Source organism: Podarcis filfolensis (genome assembly GCF_964270895.1).
Source record: "Podarcis filfolensis genome assembly, chromosome: 14".
Taxonomy (NCBI): Eukaryota; Metazoa; Chordata; class Lepidosauria; order Squamata; family Lacertidae; genus Podarcis; species Podarcis filfolensis.
In genome coordinates, this window is record NC_139616.1 from 38784842 (window position 1) to 38806685 (window position 21844).

At 40.6% G+C, this 21844-nt stretch overlaps 1 protein-coding gene across 1 annotated transcript in view; it reads right to left on the reverse strand.

Moving 5' to 3' along the window:
• SMG1 (SMG1 nonsense mediated mRNA decay associated PI3K related kinase) overlaps positions 1–21844 on the reverse strand; it is a 70174-nt gene that overhangs the window by 44924 nt on the left and 3406 nt on the right. Inside the window, exons 2-13 of the mRNA XM_083584843.1 lie at positions 15467–15630; positions 12768–12923; positions 12213–12349; positions 10360–10418; positions 8908–9121; positions 7410–7535; positions 7248–7320; positions 4436–4533; positions 3772–3945; positions 2951–3175; positions 2486–2587; positions 707–976 (exon numbers count right to left, since the gene is read on the reverse strand). Of these exons, the coding sequence (XP_083440969.1) occupies positions 707–976; positions 2486–2587; positions 2951–3175; positions 3772–3945; positions 4436–4533; positions 7248–7320; positions 7410–7535; positions 8908–9121; positions 10360–10418; positions 12213–12349; positions 12768–12923; positions 15467–15630 (1798 nt within the window). The remainder of the gene's footprint in view (positions 1–706; positions 977–2485; positions 2588–2950; positions 3176–3771; positions 3946–4435; positions 4534–7247; positions 7321–7409; positions 7536–8907; positions 9122–10359; positions 10419–12212; positions 12350–12767; positions 12924–15466; positions 15631–21844) is intronic.

The following is a 21844-nucleotide window of genomic DNA, read 5'->3' on the forward strand; positions in this document are numbered from 1 at the left end:
TTCATTTAGTTTTTGTTTTTAAAAAAAGCATGATTATGTCTTCTCACAACTGCTACCTAATCACAAAACTACAAGTAAACTAACATTTGAGCAATAACAAGAAGTTTCCTTGTAAAGTGTGATGCAAGGACAAAAGGGGATCAGATAGGAGATAGTGGACATTTTCCACAACTGAAATCATCATAAAGTGATCTTAAATGGTTTTATTCAGAAAAGAGCAAAGTGACTTCAGCTAGTGTTTGAACTCTCTCTTCATATGTGGCAGCACTGAGAGGAAAAACAGACAATTGTGTGTTCCTCCTCACTGTGTACTGACATACGACCCTGTGTTGCAGCTAATAAAGCAAAGATAATGTCTATTTTAATTAATTACAGTGACTAGGGGGAACCTCTGGCCCTCCTGATGATGCTGAAATAAAATTCCCATAATCCCTGACCAGTGGCCATGATTACTGGGGCTGATGGAAGTTGTAGTTCAGCAGCATCTGAATGGGCTAAGGTTTCCTACAGCAGAGTTAACTCCTTCTAACCCAGGAAGGACTTCCCCACCCAAGTAAAAATGTGTGGTTGTCCTTCAATGGAGCACAGTGAATGACACGACAATATATATGATGCTATACCAGATTTTAAATTTGAAACAGCCACTAAGATGTAAGCCCTTAGAAATATAATTGCCATTCATATTTACACTGTAGAACATACTCACTCCAATCAATGAGTTTTTTGCATTTCCTATTGTAGTCAGAGCACTAAGGTCGAATATAACAACGAATTTTGCATTCGCTACATCAAAAACATGGTTCTTGAAAGCATCGTGTTGGATTTCGGAACAAGCCTCTGGAAGCTGCAGACTACAAAGAAGACTGTTCAAGGCACATGCCATTTCCCCAAGAATCAACCTGTAGGCTGTTTCCAAAACCGGAATGTTCTTTAAGCTTAGTACTGCTTGATACACTGCATGTGCTGCTGCAACCACCTTGAGAAACAAGAGAAAATCAGCATGTCACGAAGGTCTGGAGCTGCATATTACACATTTTCTATAGCTTGTCCACTCTTGACAATCATTAACACAGTTGAAGGTAAGTACCTATGGTACTGGTATAAAATAAATCTGGCATTTTAGTCTGTTCTTAAACTTTATTTTACTTGCCTCTAATTTTATGATAGTTGATTGTTTTTACTGTACTGTTCTTTGCGGCATGTTTTAATTTTTATCCATGCCCACTGTATGCTGCTCTTGGCATCAGCATGGATGAAGGGTGGTTTAGCAGTGTTTTTTAAAAAATAAAAAGAGTAACAAACAAAAGATGTTTCTTTAGAACAACCACAATTACTGTAATCATAGCTGAAAGTCTTTGTTATTGGAAGTGAATGCCCACTGAAGTTACAACACGCACTGCCGAAAGGCATAAAGATTTAGAACATCGAGGCCCCCTGAAGCAAGTGGAATTAAGTTCATCAATTTCAGTGTGTCTACTCTGTATATGCTAAAGTTGGATATCACCCTTACGTAAAACCCTTGATAAGCAGTCATGGATGGAAATATTTATTTATTCAACTCATAAAATTTATACCCAGCCTGATTGTAAAAAATAAATCCTCAAAGTGGTTTACAAAAAAAAAAAACAAAAAACAACAACAGTGAAATCAAGGGGGGAAATCACAACTATACAGTACTTTAAAACATACAAAAGTTGAAGTACATTATTTATTTATTTCATAAAATTTGTTCATGGTTTATATGGGACTGATTCATAGCCTCATTAATGAGAAGGCTCACCAACAGCCTGTGGACCACGACAAGAGTGTCAATTATGGGTTGCATCCAATTTTACGCAAAAAGGCAGCCAGTCTTTTCGATAACCTCTTCCATGCTGCAACCCATCACCACCCTCACCCCAAAAAGCCTCTCCAGAGAGTCAGGGGAGATCTATCAAATGATGCAAGCTGTGTGTTATAGAGATGCAGAGGGAGGGGGCGAGTAGTGTCGTTCATATCTAGCACAGAAACAACCAAATAAAATCAAGACCAAACAAAAATGTTTTCCATCCTCCTAAAAATAAAAAGTTGTTTTACCCAAAGCGTGCTCCAAGCATATTGTGGCCTTTGTACAAAACTCCTGTAAGAGCCTTGTCAAATACAACAGCTCAATATGCCAAGCAAGCTCTAGAGTTGCATGTCTGCCTTTGTTTCCCATTCTCTTAGCACTTGGTTTCTTAAGTCCACTCTAGGCACAACAGCCTCCAGAGATGGAGCAACGGCCACATTTATGCTTGTCAATTCGAGCAGCACTGCAAACCAATTGGGCATGATGCATGAATTGAGCTACTAACCATGCAGAACAGCTTACTCACACTGAGTCAGCTGTAAAATTAAAGGGCATGTACATATGTGCTTTCTTTTAATTTAGAAATTAACATCAAAATGCAAAATCTAAACGTGCATCTAAACAATTGTGGCACGAAGGTAACTATTTATCGCTTACCTCTTTTTCCTTATGGTAGCGGAGTACAAGCAATTTTGATTCCGGTATAAACAATTTCTCTATAAATGATGATGGAAGCTTTGTATTTATTTGTTCAACAATCTAGACAGAGAAGAAGACTTTTCATTATACTTTTACTTTTTGGCAGGCGGAAATTGTAAGCTTTTAAAAATACAGACATAGGAAGTGATCCCATAATTTACACAGTACTTAAATCCTTAAAATGCTATTAAACCCTTCCTATCCCTCCAAACATCTCTATCAGGTAAATCACCTTTCTCCTCATTTAAAGATGGAGAGGTGGGACTGGAAAAGCAGTGATTTGCTCAAGGCCATAAAATTATTATAGAAACCAAGATCAAGGTAGAGAATGGTCTCCCTGTCCACTCACTCATAACTTTAAATTGTCAAATAAATGAACAAAAACCTATGATTAAAGTGAGATATTATGAGAACTGTATGTACCAGCATCAGTAAGTTCAACACCGAGATGATATAATCAGTACCACAAGTCTGACAATTTTCCAGCTGATCCAATCCATAAGTGATGACCATGTCACAGTGTATAGTCATACTGGGATCCAGACTACCAAGCAGGACACCGACACACTCGTTGGCAGCTGTCAATACAGCCTCAGAAAAGAAGACTTGGTTTGCTGCGGTCACACACCTCATTACTCTGTACAAAACCTGAAAACACAGGGAAAAGAGATACAATTAACTGAAAGATGAGTGCTGTCATGTTCCTCTGAGGCTAAAACTGCACAACCATCTGGAGTCATTCCAGCCACACGCTTTCACTAGAAAATACTAATAACCGCTACTGCACATCAAAATGGAAAATGATTTTAAAGTCTGGTGGCATAAGTACAGACAGCACACAGGGCACAATGCAAAAGTTAAGCACAACTGCATCTCCCAGAGGCTTAAGCAGAAAAGATCTAAGCACATCCTCATCCCACTGAAATAAACAAGGATTGAAGATGGTTAATTTTGGCTGGAATGTGTCCCAAAGAGGTATTCTGCGTAGGTCCTTTTCTGCTGATGGAAACTAAATATGGAACAGTGAGTTTTAATCCAGTGACATCTGATGCTCTGGAATTACACACCTATGGTGCAGGCATGTTCCCAACAGAAAGGTTGGAGAGGGAGCACCCAGCATGTCAATTGATGGGTGACAACAATTAAGGAGAAGAGGCAACAAGCTTATCAGATTCCTGTTCAATTTGGGGTTCACTGCCACAAAGGGTTTTTAGGTATGCAACATGAAAGACGGGAATCCTTACATCAGTTACGTATGCTTCAGTAATTGGTGGCCCTCTAATGGGACTGAATCGTTCTCCAATACTCCTCACCACGGTACTGAAAACTCGAAGTAGTGCTGCCAGTTTGGGCAGTGAAACACTAGGAGGAGGAATATCTTCATCTACCGATTCTCCAGAAGCCACGTGGCCAAGGTCCTACATGAAGAAATGTGGTTAGCATATACCCAGTGCAAATTCACAACTACAAGCTTCGTGTATTCTAACCCCACAGTGCAAGATACTGTATCTCTATGCTAACATAAGCATATTCCAGAAGGTACAGTTAAGTTAGTGCAGAATTTGGCAGCTATGGTGCTTAGCTGTTAAATCTTAAGACCTTCAAAAATGGCCTTGCTTCTACTATCTTTGCTTGGCTGTCTGATGATTTTTTGGAAGTAGGCCTTCACTATGGTAGCACCAACCCTCTAGAACACCATCTCGTGCAATATAGGAGACACCAAAAATGAGCTTTGAGTGAAAACTGAAGATTCCTATGTTCAAACAGGTTTTCCCCGACCCTTACAATGCTTTTAAAGTGTGCTGATCTATTCTGCCTATTGTTTATAGGCAAGGGAAGACACAATATCCAACAATACCCAATATCCTGCTCCTTTTTAAACACTTATCAAGACCAACATTTTATTACCTCAGCATACGCTTCCATATCCTCTAGAAACTGACCAAGAAGTGTGGTAGAAAATGCAAGGTCAGCTACCCAAAACGGTTCGAGGCTCTGTAACCACCCTGTACAAAGTGCCAAACCAATAAAAACAAAGTTATGATCAAAAGTACACTTGATTTACTCAGAAACAAAGTCACCTAAAAGTGAAGTGTACACACAACGAACAACCAGCTCTAATAAATCCTACACAGTGGTAATTTTATAACATCAGTTACATTTATCAGGAAAATCAAAACAGAGCATGATGACTCATTTAGAAGAATGCATAAGCCAGGCATAGTCAACAGAGAACAATTGTGGCCAAATTCTACCTAATGAAAGCCACACCCACACCATAAACTTATAAAGCATATTGCTTTTCCCAAAAGAATCCTGTGAACTATAGTTTGTTGAACATGCTAGTAATTGTAGCTCTTTGATGGATAAACTTAAGGTTCCCGGGATTCCTTGGGCGAAGCCACACGCTTTAAAGCCATGGTGTGGATGTGACTCAATACTGGGAAATTAAATAAAATACCTTGCATTTCATAATTAGTTAAAAACAACTTTACAGAATTGAGTAAGGTTGCCAGGTAACTATATTCTGAAAGAAAGGACATTTTGTAGCAGGTTGTCAGGGACAGGTAGGAGTCTGAGGGGTGGGCAGAGGAGGCTGGGTGCAGGAAGGAAGATGATCCAGGGGAAGGGAGCCAGCAATTTGGGGGCAGGGAGAGCCAGGGGAAGGAAGAAGAGAGAAAGTACGGGCAGTCAGAGACAAGAGGAGAGGAAAGAGTTGCAGGAAGGTGCATAGGTGGAAGTGACAGTCCCAGAGAGAGCTGGGCTGTTAGAATCTCCTCTGTCCCCTCCACAGAAGTAGTTGAAGCTGCTGCACCTTAGAAGCTGGTGTAATCAAGTGCTTTGCCAATAAAAAACTAAACTTTCAAACACTTGTCTTCATTGGGGCTGGGTATGCTTGGGACATGGGGCATCTGTAATAAGGGACACAACCTACAACACTGAAGAAATTCAGGGCTGTTGGATTAATGAAGGAAGGCTTTAGCAGAACCCAGCATTCCATTAAAAATGAAAGAGCCTACTGAGGGTGCTGCACAATTACTGACACATAGCAACTTTATGGTCTTATGGGGTGGGGGTGTATATTACTAAAAAATAGGAAAAGATTGGCCACTACTTCAGAGAGGTCTCCACAAAATGAAATGAACAACAACAAAAAAGCAAAATAGTTGCAACATGAATATGCCCTATATGTGAAATGTGGGTGGGAGAGAGGGCAGGAAGCTTTCTCATATGCAATTGTTGGAGGGGGGAAACACTTGCAATATGAAATGCTCCTGTTCACGGTTCCAGCCACCTATGCCATTTTCCAGGATACTCCATTCCATTACTTCTGCAAACTTTGAATTCCTCTGAGCCTACCTGTATCTCCCTCTTGCATGTGAATGCCACCATTTGGCAATGATCCAAGCTTGTTCATTGTTAACGTATTTGCAAGAACACCTTATTAACTCTGCCCTTGCCCCAAGTTCAGTTATTGGTCCTAGCATAGGTATAAATTAAACCAAATTACAATTTTGATAGAAAGCCAGCTTTAGACCTCTGGGAAAACCAGATCATCTTCCCATGGTATGATACCACTAATTTATTTTATTTTATTTTTCAACAAGTTGATTCTGATAAAAATGTTCAACTTTAGGAAAGCCAAACATTCCTTTTAACACTGGGGCTGCCAATGTGGTGCCCCTGAGGAGCTCTCCTAGCGCACACAAAACCATGCTCACCACACAACCATTGCACCCTTCATCAAGAAGTGGGGAGAGTAGTTACCTTTCCTGCTTTGAAAAGCATACAGAGCTGAAGGAGGAAGTTGAAGGAGTGATGCCTTCAATAGCAACTAAAAATGAAAAGAGGAGTGCTATTCTCCCCTACTTCCTCTTTCAGTTTTATGAGTTTTTCAAGGTTCTGATCATGCCCTGAGCAGTTGTACAGGAAGCAGAGTGAAAGAGAGGGCAGAAGAAGAGTGGCTCCAGCAGAGCAGAAGAAGAGTGGCTCCAGTAAAGCAGATTCTCTTGAAGTTACACAATTTTTTCCCGGGTTCCCCACCACAGATCACTTCCATTAACTAAACTTTTTTTTAAAAAAAACCAGTTCTGGTGCTTTCCACCACTGCCATGGAACAAAAACATGTATCCTCATTATTATTAATTTTTTTTACCAATAAATCCCTTCAAAACCTGCATTAAATCATTGGTCACATTGTGGCCTTGTTGTCACCCTAAGTAAAAATCATGAAGATCCATGAGGATCTTTGCCTCAGATCAATGTTTGTTGTGCAGGCAAGAACCAGATTTATGATTTTTACTCTAAGGTCTGTCACAGTTAAGCTTTAATTTGATGGTGATTTTGTGGGGACACAAAGGAAGGGGTCCATTTTAATTCTACTCTGATATTTACCCATACCTCTTATAAAAGCAAAGAGAGTGGGTGGGTGGGTGGGTGGGTGGGTGGGTGGGGTGGGGAGGAAGGGAAGGAGACTGACCGGGGCGTAGAGAAGGGCACGGAGAGAAGAAATCAAAGACATTGATACCAACAGCACTTTCTCAAAATTCCCACAAGCCCAGAGATTCATGTTTTAACCGAATCCCTGTGTCTAATACTATTTCCTCATTCCACTATAAGCAAAGTGAAGTATACACTAGTAGTAACACTTCACCTTCCAGAAGGAAGCCAAGAACATCTATTAAGGTCATCACATGAAATTTTATTTTTTAAGACTTACCAGACACTTGCTGTGTCAGAGAAGGTTTCTGAGTGTGATCAATATGCCACCCAACTAATATGTCAACAGTGTCCTTGGAAAGCAATACAGAAAAATTAATCCACCTGTAGCACATGTGTCAATACCGATCTAAAACCAAGAAAGAGAAGCAAAGGTGCTCACCCTAAAGTTAGTGCTGAAAATGTGAGGGTAACATCGGGACACAAGGAGGATGCACTTGACACATTTACACAGCAATTCTGGTGTATCCACGTTCTCAAGGATAGACTGCAGGCTAGTCATGACGAGCTTTAAGGGAAAAAAAGTGTGCACCCAAAAAAACCCATATTGAACAAAAACTATTCAGGCTATATATTTTAAAAAAAACAACCACACTGTTTACATAAGTGTATCAATAACGACTATTTAAATAAATAATCTATCTTGTCAACAACATGTAGAAATGCCTGCAGATGAAGTAGTAGAACTGCTTCCGGGTAGCACTGCTTTGGTTCTCAATCTATGTTGGACACATGCTTTACAGGGGTGGAGAGAGGGGTCTGGATGGACTGGCAAGAGGGATACTGGTTCTAATGAACCTCAGGCCCACTGAGAGAAAACCAAGCGCTGCTCCTACTAATAGATTTTTCCACTCATTTTATATAACCCACTTGCCCCTTCATCTTAAAGGTAAAGGTAAAGGTACCCCTGCCCGTACGGGCCAGTCTTGCCAGACTCTAGGGTTGTGCGCTCATCTCACTCTAGAGGCCGGGAGCCAGCGCTGTCCGCAGACACTTCCGGGTCACGTGGCCAGCGTGACGAAGCTGCTCTGGCGAACCGGCACCAGAGCAGCACACGGAAACGCTGTTTACCTTCCCGCTATAAAGCGGTACCTATTTATCTACTTGCACTTAAGGGTGCTTTCGAACTGCTAGGTGGGCAGGAGCTGGGACCGAACGACGGGAGCTCACTCCGCCGCGGGGATTCGAACTGCCGACCATGCGATTGGCAAGTCCTAGGCGCTGAGGTTTTACCCACAGCGCCACCCACGTCCCTTCCCTTCATATTACCCCAATTCTAAATTTCAGTCTCCACCACTGAATAATTCCTGCCCATCATGTCAGTTTTTCTACCATCATTTCCAGACACTAATCAACTCTAGTAATTTTAATTCATGGTTAAACAAAAATGTGGACATCACACGCCTTTAAGGAGATGCTCTGAGCTCAGAAAGTAGTCTCAATTGGTTTGGAGCATTCCACAATTGGTTTAAAATTCTGTTGACGGGCAGCTTCTACCAGTGAAAAGTAATGATACTGAGCTAGGAGACCAATCAGTTATAGCAGACTACTACAGCACATTTATTTATTTAACAAGATTCATAAGCTGCTTTATCATCAAAACCTGGAAGCAATTTAAATATATATATATATATATAATAAAATCAACAGTTTTAAAAATATACATTATAAAATGCACATTAAAATATGCATCAAATCTACATCTCAACACTTATGGATTTCAGGTACACAAAGTTCTGAAATTGTTTATTATGCCCAATATCTAAAATGAAGTTTTACTGTGCTAATATGCTAGCCTGCTTAAATTTCAGTGTCTTCATTTCAGAAAATGATTCAGTATCTGAAAAGCTAAAATGCTCCAATTTAACTTTTATCCTTACTTGCATTACAGATGAAAATGCTTTCTTCTCTCCCACAGTCTCCAGTGCTTTGTAAGTTGCACACAAATAAAGAAGTTTAACTTCATCTTTAGTGGATGAGCTAAATTTACTAAAAATCCATTTAAAGATCTTCTCCGCTTCATAGCTCAGAGAAGCACAAAGAAGTCCAAGACAGCAAGCTCCCTCCTGTCTGAGTTCTTGAAGCAATTTGCTACTGCATTTATGAAAAAAGAAAAAGTAGTGGTAAGGATTTTCAGTCATGAAAAGCAGACATTTAGCAAATGATGACAATAAAGACTTGAATAAATGGCTATGATCTGGTTAGCACTTTCCATTAATGTGGAAACACATGGTTTGCTGTCAATTCCTTCCACTTCCCTTCTCTTTCCATCCAACTCACAGGTGGTAACCTAAAGATTAAGCATGTTGAAGGCATTTGCAAAAGGGGTGAAATGTCTCCTCTTCCCTTCTGTCCTGTGCTTTCCCCTCCATCTACAAGCACAAAGACTCTCTCACACGGAAATCAAAACGTCATTCATACAGATGAACATTCACATAACCCAAATATTTCTGTTCACACAAATCTACTTATTCATGGATACCTGCCAGCATATTGGTAGCATATTGCCTGGGGTTGTGGGGTACCAACATACAAGCAGGAACGTGAGAACGTGCAGGAGCATGGAAAGCTCTTTTCTATGGACTCTATACACTGAAGTGCTGTGTTTGGTTCAATGTGAGACACAAGGAGGAAGGTAGGAAGGACTCTTCCCTTTACCTTCTGTCTCTCCCCTATCTCAGCAGCTCAGAATTTCTTGCCACAGTTGCCATTCTAAATCAGCCCAGGAACAACTATGGCTAGTAGCAGCAGTTACTGAGATTCTGAATGCTCCATAAGATTTCACTGGTCTCCATCAGACTCAGCTCTGTGACTCACACTTCTTAGCTCACTCTGAACCCAACCCACAATAACTGGGGGTCAAGAATGGATAGCATACTCCTCAAAGCAGTCACTGAGGTTTGACCGTAGAGGAAACATGCAATGAAGTACACTTCCTAGAATTCAAGCCAATCTCCAAAGCAAATCAGAGGTGCCATACATCTGCCTCGATACTGGGGCAATACCAAATCCAAATCAATTCCTCTTAATTGCTTCAGGAGTGCTAAGCTTGCATCAATCCTGAACGAACTGATGACATCTGTCTTGGCCTAGCAACAGGTTCACAACATGGTATGCTCCCACTGATGTTAAACTAAGAATTCAGTTACTGATTTCCAAAAGTAATCATGAGACATTTGGGCTAGGCTGGTCAGAAGCAAGCAGGGTGCTGCTTGTTTCCCTTTTATATGAACCATGCTTTGTCCCTCCTGCAGCAGCTTCCAGGTTGAAGGTGTTACCTGGCTTGCTGGCCACAAATACACTAACTTCAGGAATGCATCAGCCCAACTTACCTTTCATTAAGTACATCATGTATGGCAGTCAAGATATTATCCAGTTGTTTAACAAGCACCTGCAATAGCCAACATATACACCTTTTAAAATAATTGCTATTGTAGTTTAAATTCAGGTTGTTCTGTCATTTGAAAGATAAACACCACTGCTTGCCATCCTATTTTTTGTCCCCCAAAAAAGTGCTACTGTATATCATTCCTGGTTGTTCATAGCACTGATGTGCCTGCTTTACTGGAAGTTGAGTGCAATAGTGCTTAATCTATGAAGCATACATTAGATACACTAAAAAAATCCTTCATGATATTCATGAAGACTTTGATAAAAAATGTGCAGCACAAGCAGTCATTGTTTCACTTATAGGTCGCTTTTAACACCTTCTGTTAATATTAGCAACTGGATGCAACCATGTCCCATTATTCTTAAGTTTCAGTGCAAGTCTATCCGAAGTTATGCACAACACCTCTTTAGATATACAAATATAAAACCAAGCTACTGGAAAATAGTCCAAGCAAATTGCATTAACCACAAGATCGTGGTATATAGGTAAAATATGTTTTGATCAAATATAGCTGCCAAATACAATTATACTACGAATTGTGGTGAAACTTTGTTAATCAAATCAACAGCAGTCAAGTGATGGCCCACAATCCAAGTTACTGCACCACCCCATCCCTTCTGAAATAGATGTTACCCAGGAAGGATGCCCAGTATTTTCTTGCCTTGTCCATGCCACTTTTAGGCTCTCCTCCCTATTCAAGTCACAGAGGATTCTCATTCCACATGGGGTACCCAATAGATCAGAAGCAGCAGCTCATACAGCACTGCCTGCACCAGATATGTGGGGTGGTTTTTAACTGTCAAGGCTTGCCCATGGTCACTAAGAAATAAAAGTTAATTTCTTTTTATATTGTTATGCACTTTATTTCTTATTTCTTGAGACCATCTTGGCATAAGGCAATGAATAAAGAGATTATCACCATAGCCATTCTGCCTCTGACCCAACAAGCTAGTCCTTGGGCAACTTGGTTTTAGCAGAAGCCAGCCCTCCAGGCTAAAGTATTAACACATCATTGAAACACATCAACAACTTCAAGCCAAACGATTTTGAGATCTTTTAAACTAATATTTGATTAGATTTGTAGAGTAGCCTGAGGAGGCTCAGATTAGAACTAATTATTCATAAAGAGTGACTATGTGAACACAGGGAAACTAATTTCCCTCTGGAAAAAACTGGCTGACTGAAAAAACTGGAGTATTTGAAAACTGCTCTGCCCCTCCACCCTCCCCATTCCAAGGAAAGACAGCCCCCACCTCCCACTGCCTGCCAGCTGATATATATTATTCTCAGTGTAACTTCTGACTACAAGGAAAAGGGACCCTCAAGACCAGTCCCTTTCCTTCATTTATCTGCAGCACAGCTGATCTTTCCTTCCTTCCTTCCAACTGCCATGGAAAGTCAGTCACACCAGGATGAAGTCACCTGGCCAGAAATTCTTTCTTCCCTCTGGCAAGCAAGCAAGCTGCTACTCCTTCCTATCTGTGGGACAAGAATGAACACGGAAGGTTCTAGTTATCAAAGGAGGGAAGGAAGGTGAAAGGCCAGTTAACTGCTCTCCAAAAAATCAAAGTTGTGGGGACAGTCAGCTGGCTCCCTCCTTCAGATCTGATATAGTTAGTGAGGAAAGCTTATATGCAGGGTTGAGAGTATCGGAGCCAAAGTTATCCTGCAACCAATGACAATGCTGACAAACCTTCATTCTTTCTGGGTTGCCCCTACAACCCAGAAACCTGCCCCCAGAGAGATCATATGAGAAACAAAGTATTAATATGTTGCTAACAGAAGATACTTAACCAGTTTGTTCTCTGGTTGCTGAATGAATTCTTTCATTTGCTTTACAGTAGCCAGTCTTCGGTCTCTGTCATCTTCCCGAGTAATCCTCCGAAGAAGATTTGACAGTCGAGACTCATCAGAGTAAGACAATGATCGCTCTAAAATTGAGATATTACACATGGGCATGCTTCTATCCAAGTATGAAGTATAAAATAAACAATTACCAAGGAGCAACATATACGCAATAGGCTTACTTCATCTTTACCTCACAACTTGCAGTAACTTTAGTACAAGATTTCTAGCCCTGAAGCAAATCCAAACCTGCAACAATTGACCAAGGATCATTCTTACCATTGAAAAAGCCTCTTCTTGCAGTACTTTCAGAGACAAAGTATACCCAATTTATATAAACTAAAGTGTAATCATGACAAAATGCTGGAGATTTTGAGTTTGCAAAAATTTAATAGGGCTCTACTTTACTTTGAGCAGTGACCCTAGTGCTACTGTAGCAACAGGATATTTTTTTTGCCAGAAAAACAGAATTTCCCTTTTTCTTCAGGACAACACAACACTTACCCTGTGTTTTCCTCATGTCTTTTGTGACTAAAGCACGATTCCCATGCTGAACACTGGTAAAATCAGAATTGGTCACATTGTTAACTCTCAGCTCTTGCCCCAACGACTTCCGACCATAAGTATTTTCCCCAGATCCTCCATTGACACTGTAGCCACCTAGAAGAAAAGGTTCCAGAGCCATGTTAGTTTCTCTTGACAGCCATGCACTGTGGGTTTCTGAAAAACTTCCAAGGTTAAGAGCTACCTGTCCTTCTCATCTGAATGACACATTTAGCGGGGATGGTTATTTATTTAAGTTTATGAATCACTCTGTTACCTATTCATTTAAGTTATGAAATATCATAGTGCGACGCAATGGTTAAATAAGGGCTTGTCAACCTTTTGGGGCCATGGGCACATTTGAAACCCAAGAAACTCATGGAAGACCACACCCCATGAATACACATGCTCTCCCATTGTAAAACTACCATACCTCGTGTGACTGTGTGATGCAATAGCAACACAGGGGGACACCAAACTTTTGGGAGTATATGGCTTTGAGAGGCAGTGTGGTATAGTGGTTAGAGTACTGCACTAGGACCTGGGAGGCAAGGGTTCAAATCCCCACTCAGTCATGAAGCTCACTGGGTGACCTCAGGCTGGTCACTGCCTCTCAGACTAACCTACCTCACAGGGTTGTGATGGAGTTTAAATGAGGATGGGAATAACTATGTGTGCCACCTTGATGTCCTTGGAGAAAAAGGTGGGATATAAATGCACTAAATGAATAAAATAAATAATTCTGACAACCTTAGAAACTGTCATGGGGGACGATGCACCCCATAGACATGCATGCACTCACCCCACTATTTTCCTCATATGGCAACGTAATATGCGCCCTACCCCATGGTGAACACCACATATATGCTGCCTTACACTGAAACCTCCTTCACAAATATCCCATCCCACACTCAACTGTCTCCACAGGAGGTCTGACAACGGTGAGTTTCTTTCAGTATTTCATCTCACAACCACCATTTAACTAGGTCATGTAGAGAGACAGCAACTGTGGCATGTCATCTGTTTAACCTGACAAATAACTCAATAAATGAAAACGCTCACGCAATCCCTGCCCCATCCTGAAACCTCCACACCCACCCTGCACTGAAAATCTAAACACTGAAACCGTACACTTAAAAGCCACCCCCACATACTGCTCCACACAACACCCACACACCCCTCACCCCCTCAGAATCACCCTAGACTGAAACACATACACACTGCCTGACACTGAACCTCTTCCCACACAGTGAACACCCTCAGAATGTTCACTAGGAAGACAGATTAAATATTGGAATCATACTAACAGCAACCCAGTGATGTAGGTCACGTCGAGAAATACTGTATTTTTCTGTCTATAAGACGCTCCCATGTATAAGACACCCCCGTTTTGGGGGACTCAGATTTACAAAAATGGGGGGAGACAGCCCAGAGTATAAGATGCCCCCTAATATTTGACATTATTTGGGGGGGGACCTACTCTTATACATGGAAAAATATGGTAGTAATTGTGGCAATGTATCCTGTGACTCACATGTCAAACCATTAGACCACACTGCCAGCATCACAGTGCTCCTGTCCAAAGTGGAGAGGCAGTGTGGTGCAATAGTTGGTTTATCTTAAGATCTAAGAGTTAAGAGACATTCGAGATCTGGGAATGCTTTTTTGTGGATATTCACACCAAAGCGTACATTTTTAGTTTGATGATTATTTCTTAATTAGCTGTAAAGAGGCCCAGTCCGCTTATCACATAAGTTAAGCATGCACAGTGCAACTTTCATGTTGTATCACGGTAAGAGCAAAGAGAGAACTGAAGCAAGAATGAGGCAATTTTTTGGCCTAAGGGTAAGATGTAAGCAAGCATAGTTTGTAACATTGCACAACATCATCACTGATCACGGGGCACATCTGTGAAGGCATTAGAGACCTTACTTTCCAGTTTCTCAGCTTTTGTGGTGCTTGAGCCAATGGGTGTTTTTTAAACCATCATTTAAGAGAATAAGTCTAGCATAAACATGGGGTTGCATATCATGAGAGAGGTGGTCGGGGGAGGCAGCCATGCTCTCCACAGGGGACACTTGGAGAGGAGTACCCATATATCTGTTCAATAGGGAAACAAGTCTTCATGATAACATACAGGACTCCCTCGAATCTGTGACACTGATCTCAAAAAGCCAGTCCCATAACTGCTACTCACACCACCACCAGGGTTTGGGGACCACTTATATAGCTGATGGCAACAAAAGAGAAGGTAGTATTAGTACCCACCCTATTTCTGTAATTTTAAGTTGTTTTAAACCATTTTTAACATTGTGTAATATTGTGTTTTAATGCAAATATTGTGTTTTAATTGTTGTAACCTGCCCCATGTGCCTGCCTGAGTATCTGTGTGTGAGAGTCTGCTGCATTTCTGTAAGTCAACTCCACTCCCCAGCTGTGTGACTATGTGTGCTTGATGCATGTGTAACCTGTGTATGGTGAATGTGCGCACATGCAAGATTGCACTCAGCATGCTCACTGCTAGCAAGCAGCTCCAGAGGAGCAGCTGACCCTCAATGAAACCATGGGGCTGAAAAAGTCAGCCACCCCTCATCTAGACCACAAACTAGTTTATTTCCACTGGCAGTATTCCTTTTTACCTATGAAGACAAATTATGTACCTTTTTCTTCATTCTGTATGTCAGTGGGGACTCTGATATCATCATGTCTATGTCGAGACACCACCGCTGAATTTGAGGATTGTAATCCATAAGAAGAAGAACTACTCCGGTCTCTGGATGAAGAGTATTTTAAATTCTCTTGGTCACCTGATACACTGTCAGATCTGCAAAAAGAGAAATGTTTTAAGTGAGTGCTCAACTCTGATTTGGCCCTTACTATTCCCATATTTCTAGAATTTCTGATCTCTAAATAGGAAAGGGTAGAAGGGTGGAGAAGTATTCACTAGCTTGTGGAACATATGAATTCTCCCTGTGGCTTAACCATCTGATAAGTGGAGTCCCAGCTGATAAAACATCTCTGGCCCAGTGAAAAATTCATCAAGGTAACAAGCAAGTTAAGCACCTGCATGAAGAGAAGGTCAGTACCACCTATTTCTGTATTTAATTTATTGCGGCATCAGCTAAAAGTGCATCAAGGACACAGCAAAAGCACTAGGTGTTAAGAACTAAATTTCAGTGGAGTAAAACCTGTAAAAGCTTAAAGAGCTGCTACGAATGATAAACCTGCAGAAACTTAAGTTTATATGCTTCCCTAACAGGAAAGCGCACAACTAACAGCTTCTCAATGCTATTCCAAGTCAAATTAGCAACAGTCCTCAAGTTTTCACTATGTAAAAAGAGAGAGAAAATTATGAATTATTATTAGAGAAGGGAGACTCAAATATTATGCAGCTATGTGAGATGCATTCCCATATGGGAAACACCTTTTAAAAACCAAATATTGACCTAGCATGATGAACATATCTATTCCATCACACGTTAGGCCAGTGAAATACATGCATCAGTGATGTAACATGGAAGTTTACACAGTTCTACCCTGCATGGAAGGACTTTCAACATCAGACGTGGCTAATATAAAAAGCTCCCCAGTGTCAGTGTTTGACATCACAGGTTCCTCAGCTCCCCATACCCCCCTCTGCCCACTAACAAAAAGTATTTTGATTAAGTGCCACCACGATTTAGTAGTCTTAAGCTCTCATCTAGTAGAGAAGCTCTCTCAGAATCCTATCTCCATGATCAACCTTAAAAACAAAACATATACAAATGATTATCAAATCTGACACTTTAGTAAACCTTCACCTGGTAAAGTGTTCAATACCCAACACTGGGTTATGCATCAGATTCAGATGAATTACAAGACCAAAGCAGGCCACTTCAGACAGATTTATGGCTTATCTGAGCCCAAAACTAGATCTTTCAAAGTACTCTGAGGACCACCAAATTGATTCTGAGTACTTCAGAGATTCAGAGGTGCTAAAAAAAAAAAAAGGAAAAGCTGCAGACAGCATATCTGAAGAAACAGAAACATTTTCCCCACAGCCTGCTTGCCAAGAAAACAGAAAGTGAGGAGAAAGTGAAGAGAGGTCTCTTATAAGACTGATATGTCTAGCTTCTACTCTGAGATAATGGTTTTACCAGGGCTCTTCACTTTGGCAAAGGTATCTTCTTGATTGTTTTGTGCTCTGTTAGTTCTGCTCATGGTGCTTGCTTGGAAAATGCTAGGCATTCAATAATAATAATAATAATAATAATAATAATAATTATTATTATTATTATTATTATTATTTATTTATACCCCGCCCATCTGGCTGGGCCTCCCCAGCCACTCTGGGCGGCTTCCCTAGAAACCAAAAATACAGTAAAATATCACACGTTTAAAACTTCCCTGAACAGGGCTGCCTTAAGATGTCTTCTGAATGTCAGGTAGTTGTTTATTGCTTTGACATCTGCTGGAAGGGTGTTCCACAGGGCGGGCACCACTACCGAGAAGGCCCTCTGCCTGGTTCCCTGAAGCTTTGCTTCTCGCAATGAGGGAACCGCCAGAAGGACCTCGGTGCTGGACCTCAGCGTCCGGGCAGAATGATGGGGGTGGAGACGCTCCTTCATTCTATGTCTGTTACATGCTCACACATCCACTTCTATCTAATCTGTTTGCACTTGGTTTCTGCGTCTTTTGGTACCAACTGAGCAGAACACATGCCTGAAGCTGTTTTTCTAGTTCTTAATCCCTACCCCATGCAACCATCCTCCTGAAATTTGGCAGTTTGCCTTCATAGTGATACCTCTAATATCTATGTGCCATATTTATAGTAAAACTGTTGCTCATAAACCACAGGGAGGGAGGAGGATATTTTACCCCCCCCCCAAAAAAAAGCAACCTTAAAACCACTAGACCTCTTTGTCTGCAATTTGGCAGGTTTCTTATCAAGGAAGAACCTCTTTGATGTATGTTATTTCCATAGAAACTGCCCTATAATAGGGGAAATTAGGTGAATCCCTTTTTAATCACCCTAAAATTGCAAGGTTGCCCTTGAAATTTGACAGGATTCGTCCTCTCAGAAGGGGCTACAACGCCTGCAAATTTCATCCAACTCTGATTCAACTTCAGACTGCAAGCCAAATTGGATAGTCTCCAAACTGCTTCGAACAAAATCAGGCTGTTTCCCAAATGCCAAATGAGGATCCAAACCAAATTCTGTGGTTGCTAGAGACCACTAGAACTGAAGCTTCTGAATTTTACAAGTATCTGTTAGCATTCTTTTGTTGGAGGAAAAATCCCAAAGCAGCACAGTTCACCTCTCCTCACGAATGCATTTCACAATAATAAAGAACTCATGCCATGATAAATTTGTTAGTCTTTAAATGCCACAATACTCTTCCTTGTTTGTAATAAAACTGCTCAGCTTAACTCCTTTGATCTCTTGTAATATATAATGCAACACATAATAGGATACAAAACAAACCAAGTCAATTTCACATTAGTAATGTCCCACAGTGCCCTTAGTTAGAGGTAGACAAAACACACATCTACCATATATAAATATTCAACCAACCAGACTCTGAAAAGTCGCAGAATAGGGCTTCCAGTAGGAGTGAAGAATTGCCAAAACAGGAGTGCAGGGAGGATTGCCTTGTACAAGGTGAAGTCCTATCTGCTCACACAAGGCACCTTAGCTACAACCCAACACATGTGAGTAAGACTTTCGCTTGTGCATCTTAATACCCAAAACATTCAATCTCCAAGAGACAACAAAAATGACAGCCACGGATGGCGTGATAGCACTCAATTCCCTGGATTTATTTCTTACAACATGCAGCAAAATGAACAAATGATACAAGTCATCTTATTCAAATTCTCCCTGACCAACCTCATTGGCTGCCATGTATAGGAGAATGGAAAAGTGAAGGCATCAAGGCACACATTGGGGGACGTTCAATTCTGCCCATTCATGAGCGGAAGTGACTTTCTCTAGAGCAATGGAACTTCCCCTTCCTCTCCATACCCCCCATCCCTCCAAATCTGCTCTAGAGTGCTAGAGGACCCTCCAGAGCAGATTTGGAGGGGCTGCAGGGGAAAGAACTCCCATTTCTTCCTCTTGCATAACATCTGATATCATCCATTCTTTTTTCTCCACACAAAGCGAGTTGAAAAGAGCAGCTTTCAATAACTGCCATGCATTTTCAGTAATGTCTTATTTCTAACTGTAGTTAATAATTCACACTTTGCCATCTAATGAACTGAACCACTATAATGCAATTTCCCCCTCTAGCTACATGTAAGATTTGCTGTCAAGGAGATAAAGAACTACATAACTTTTAGAAGACATCTGGACGCAGTTCTGCATTGGGAAGCTTTTAATGTTTGATATATTTACTATGTTTTATATATGCTGCAAGCCGACCAGAATGGCTGGGGAAACCCAGCCAGATTGGCGAGGTATAAATAATAAAATTATTATTATTATTCCTCTCATTAAACTGTCAGTATAGCACACTGATACTTCCATTCTTTCTTCATTTTACACATGATATTGAGCTATTATAGACCAGAGATATCCTACTTCCCTTCACGTGTTGTGAAGTGCAATTTCCATCATCCATGCTCACTAGCCATGTTGGGACTGATGGGAGTTGCAGTCCACAACACCTAGAGCTCACCACATCAGCTACAACATCATAACTATACTGTATCCTTGGCTCTGCAAACATAGTAAAAACAAGAAGCCAATGCTACCCACTTTAACAGCAATTTTGTGGAGAACTGAAAGTAATATTTGACACAACCTCAACACTACTAGAAGAGTGATTTATTTTTTCTTGATGCACAAACTCATCTAGGTTTTAACCCATCCATAAGACAGACCCAGGAGAACCTCCTTATTTTAAAAAGAAAGAGAGAGGAGAACATCTCAAGATGAGCATAATCTCAAACTGGTGATAGATGGAGAATTTGTTCAGAAGTCTAAAATTTGTGGAACAAATGTATTCTTCAGTGGCAGTCATTACATGTTCTCTTGAAAACAGAAGCTTTGAGAGGGCATCTTCTGAAGAACATGCAACCATTGTGCTTTAAACGGTGTGTTTGTTAAAAAATGGCAGGTTTAACACATGACTTTTTGCCTTCGAAAATTATAAAACTCCTTTCTAAGTGCTGCTATGCTGCAGAGCAAGTTGTGACAGTTTCTAAATGAAGTATATGTTTACCCTAACCCCTGCTACTCCTCACACCATCATATGACCCACAAAGATACTAAAAAGGGGAAGTCACAGCTTGAGTGGAGGTTGGCTTTGTCTCTCAGTTTACTATAAACATATCCAAGGAAATAGGATTTTTAAAGTAGAAACTTAATTTTACTATTCTACAAAAATACAGTACGCACACACAGAAAAATAAAGCTATAAAAATGTTTATCCAGCACAGCTACTATATGGACAAGAATTATCTATGGAAGAAGGAAAAGTGCTTCCATAGCAAATATTGTACTGACAACCATGACTGCAAAAGAAGAGGGAAACCATATGCAGAGCCAAGAGGCATGCAGCTGAATTTTCTAGATGGAAAAGGCTTTCCTGAAGCTGCTAAAAAGAGGAAGGCAGGAACAGAGGACATCAAAAGATATGTAATAAGGCATAACAGAGTGAAGAAGTAGTAGTGAGTTATGTACGAGGATCAATTACTAGGATTACCATTTTCTTTCTTTTTTAACTGGTACTGCTCCTGTGCCTTTGACAGCAGCCTGACAATTAGGAAACTAGCAGAAGAAGCTTTTCCCATTGCTTTTCTCCACTGTAAGAAAAACTTCACCTGTATAACCTGTGCCAGGCTGCAATTAAAGAAACAGCACTAGCAAAAATGCAGCAAACTTAAATGTTCCTGGAAATGGCTGAAATTTAAGCTAGAGCCTTTAGCGGGAATGCAATTTCAATGGTTAATAGTTATGGTGAGTTATCAATAGTTTATTGAAAAGTTTACCACACAAATGGCCCTCTTCACAATTACCCAAAGTCCCTTCTATCAATGTAGTAACATGTAAATTAACCATATCAAGTGAAGCATTCTCTAGTATTTCTCACTTGAGCAGAACTTAGGAGGCTGCCTAAGACAATGTTTTACCCACTCAAAGTGTATGGTATGAAGAGATTAGAGACTGATAATTTCTTTGAAGATTGTAGATGTCTACAACAAGGCAAGTGAAATCCAATACGTATTTCTGCACCCAAAAGGTGCTGCCCTTTTCAAGAAAGGAACATAAAGGGCCTACATTGTTCATGAATTGCTGCTTGCCTTCTCTGGTGACCTAATTTGGAGATATTAGCTGTCCTTCTGACTTGGTCCCTCCCTTGTGGTCAACTTTTCACCTCTACCATCAAAGGATTCTTGGGAAGACACCCTGCTGCAAAACTAAGGTATTTATCCTTTTAGGATTCAATCCTATGTTTGCTTACTAGGCATAAGCTCCAGTAAGAAGAGTGGGTCATATATAGATAGATAGGTTGTTCACATGTAATAAAACATAATTTAAAATACAATAAATTAATATTACAACAATTTTATATAATGAATGATACCTTTTCTTTTGTTAAAACAGGAAACAACCTTTAAGTTTGATAAGAAAGTACAGCACATATTTTCAATGTTTCCCAAAATTTCCATTTTTTTCCTGGGGAAAGTTTCCTCCCCACAGCCTCAAAATTTATAAATTTTTATATCTTTATTTCATGTAGTCACTGGTTTTCAACATTGTAATATATCATCAGCTAAACATAGCGATATACCAATATATCACGATGTCTGAAATAAGGATGGAGCTATGTAGAGGTATTGGTTGGCTTCCTGGTTTTTCCCGCATCGTGATTTTTGCCAGAGCTTGCTCCTGTGATTTGCTGCCCCGTGCAAGAGGCTGGGGAGAGCTGAGCCGACAGAATTAACAAGGGCTGCATTGGCTGGCTCCACGGTTTTCCCCACATTGTGATTTTTGCATAGCACACACACATGTATATTGCCAGGTCAAAAATTATGAGATCAATATCATGATA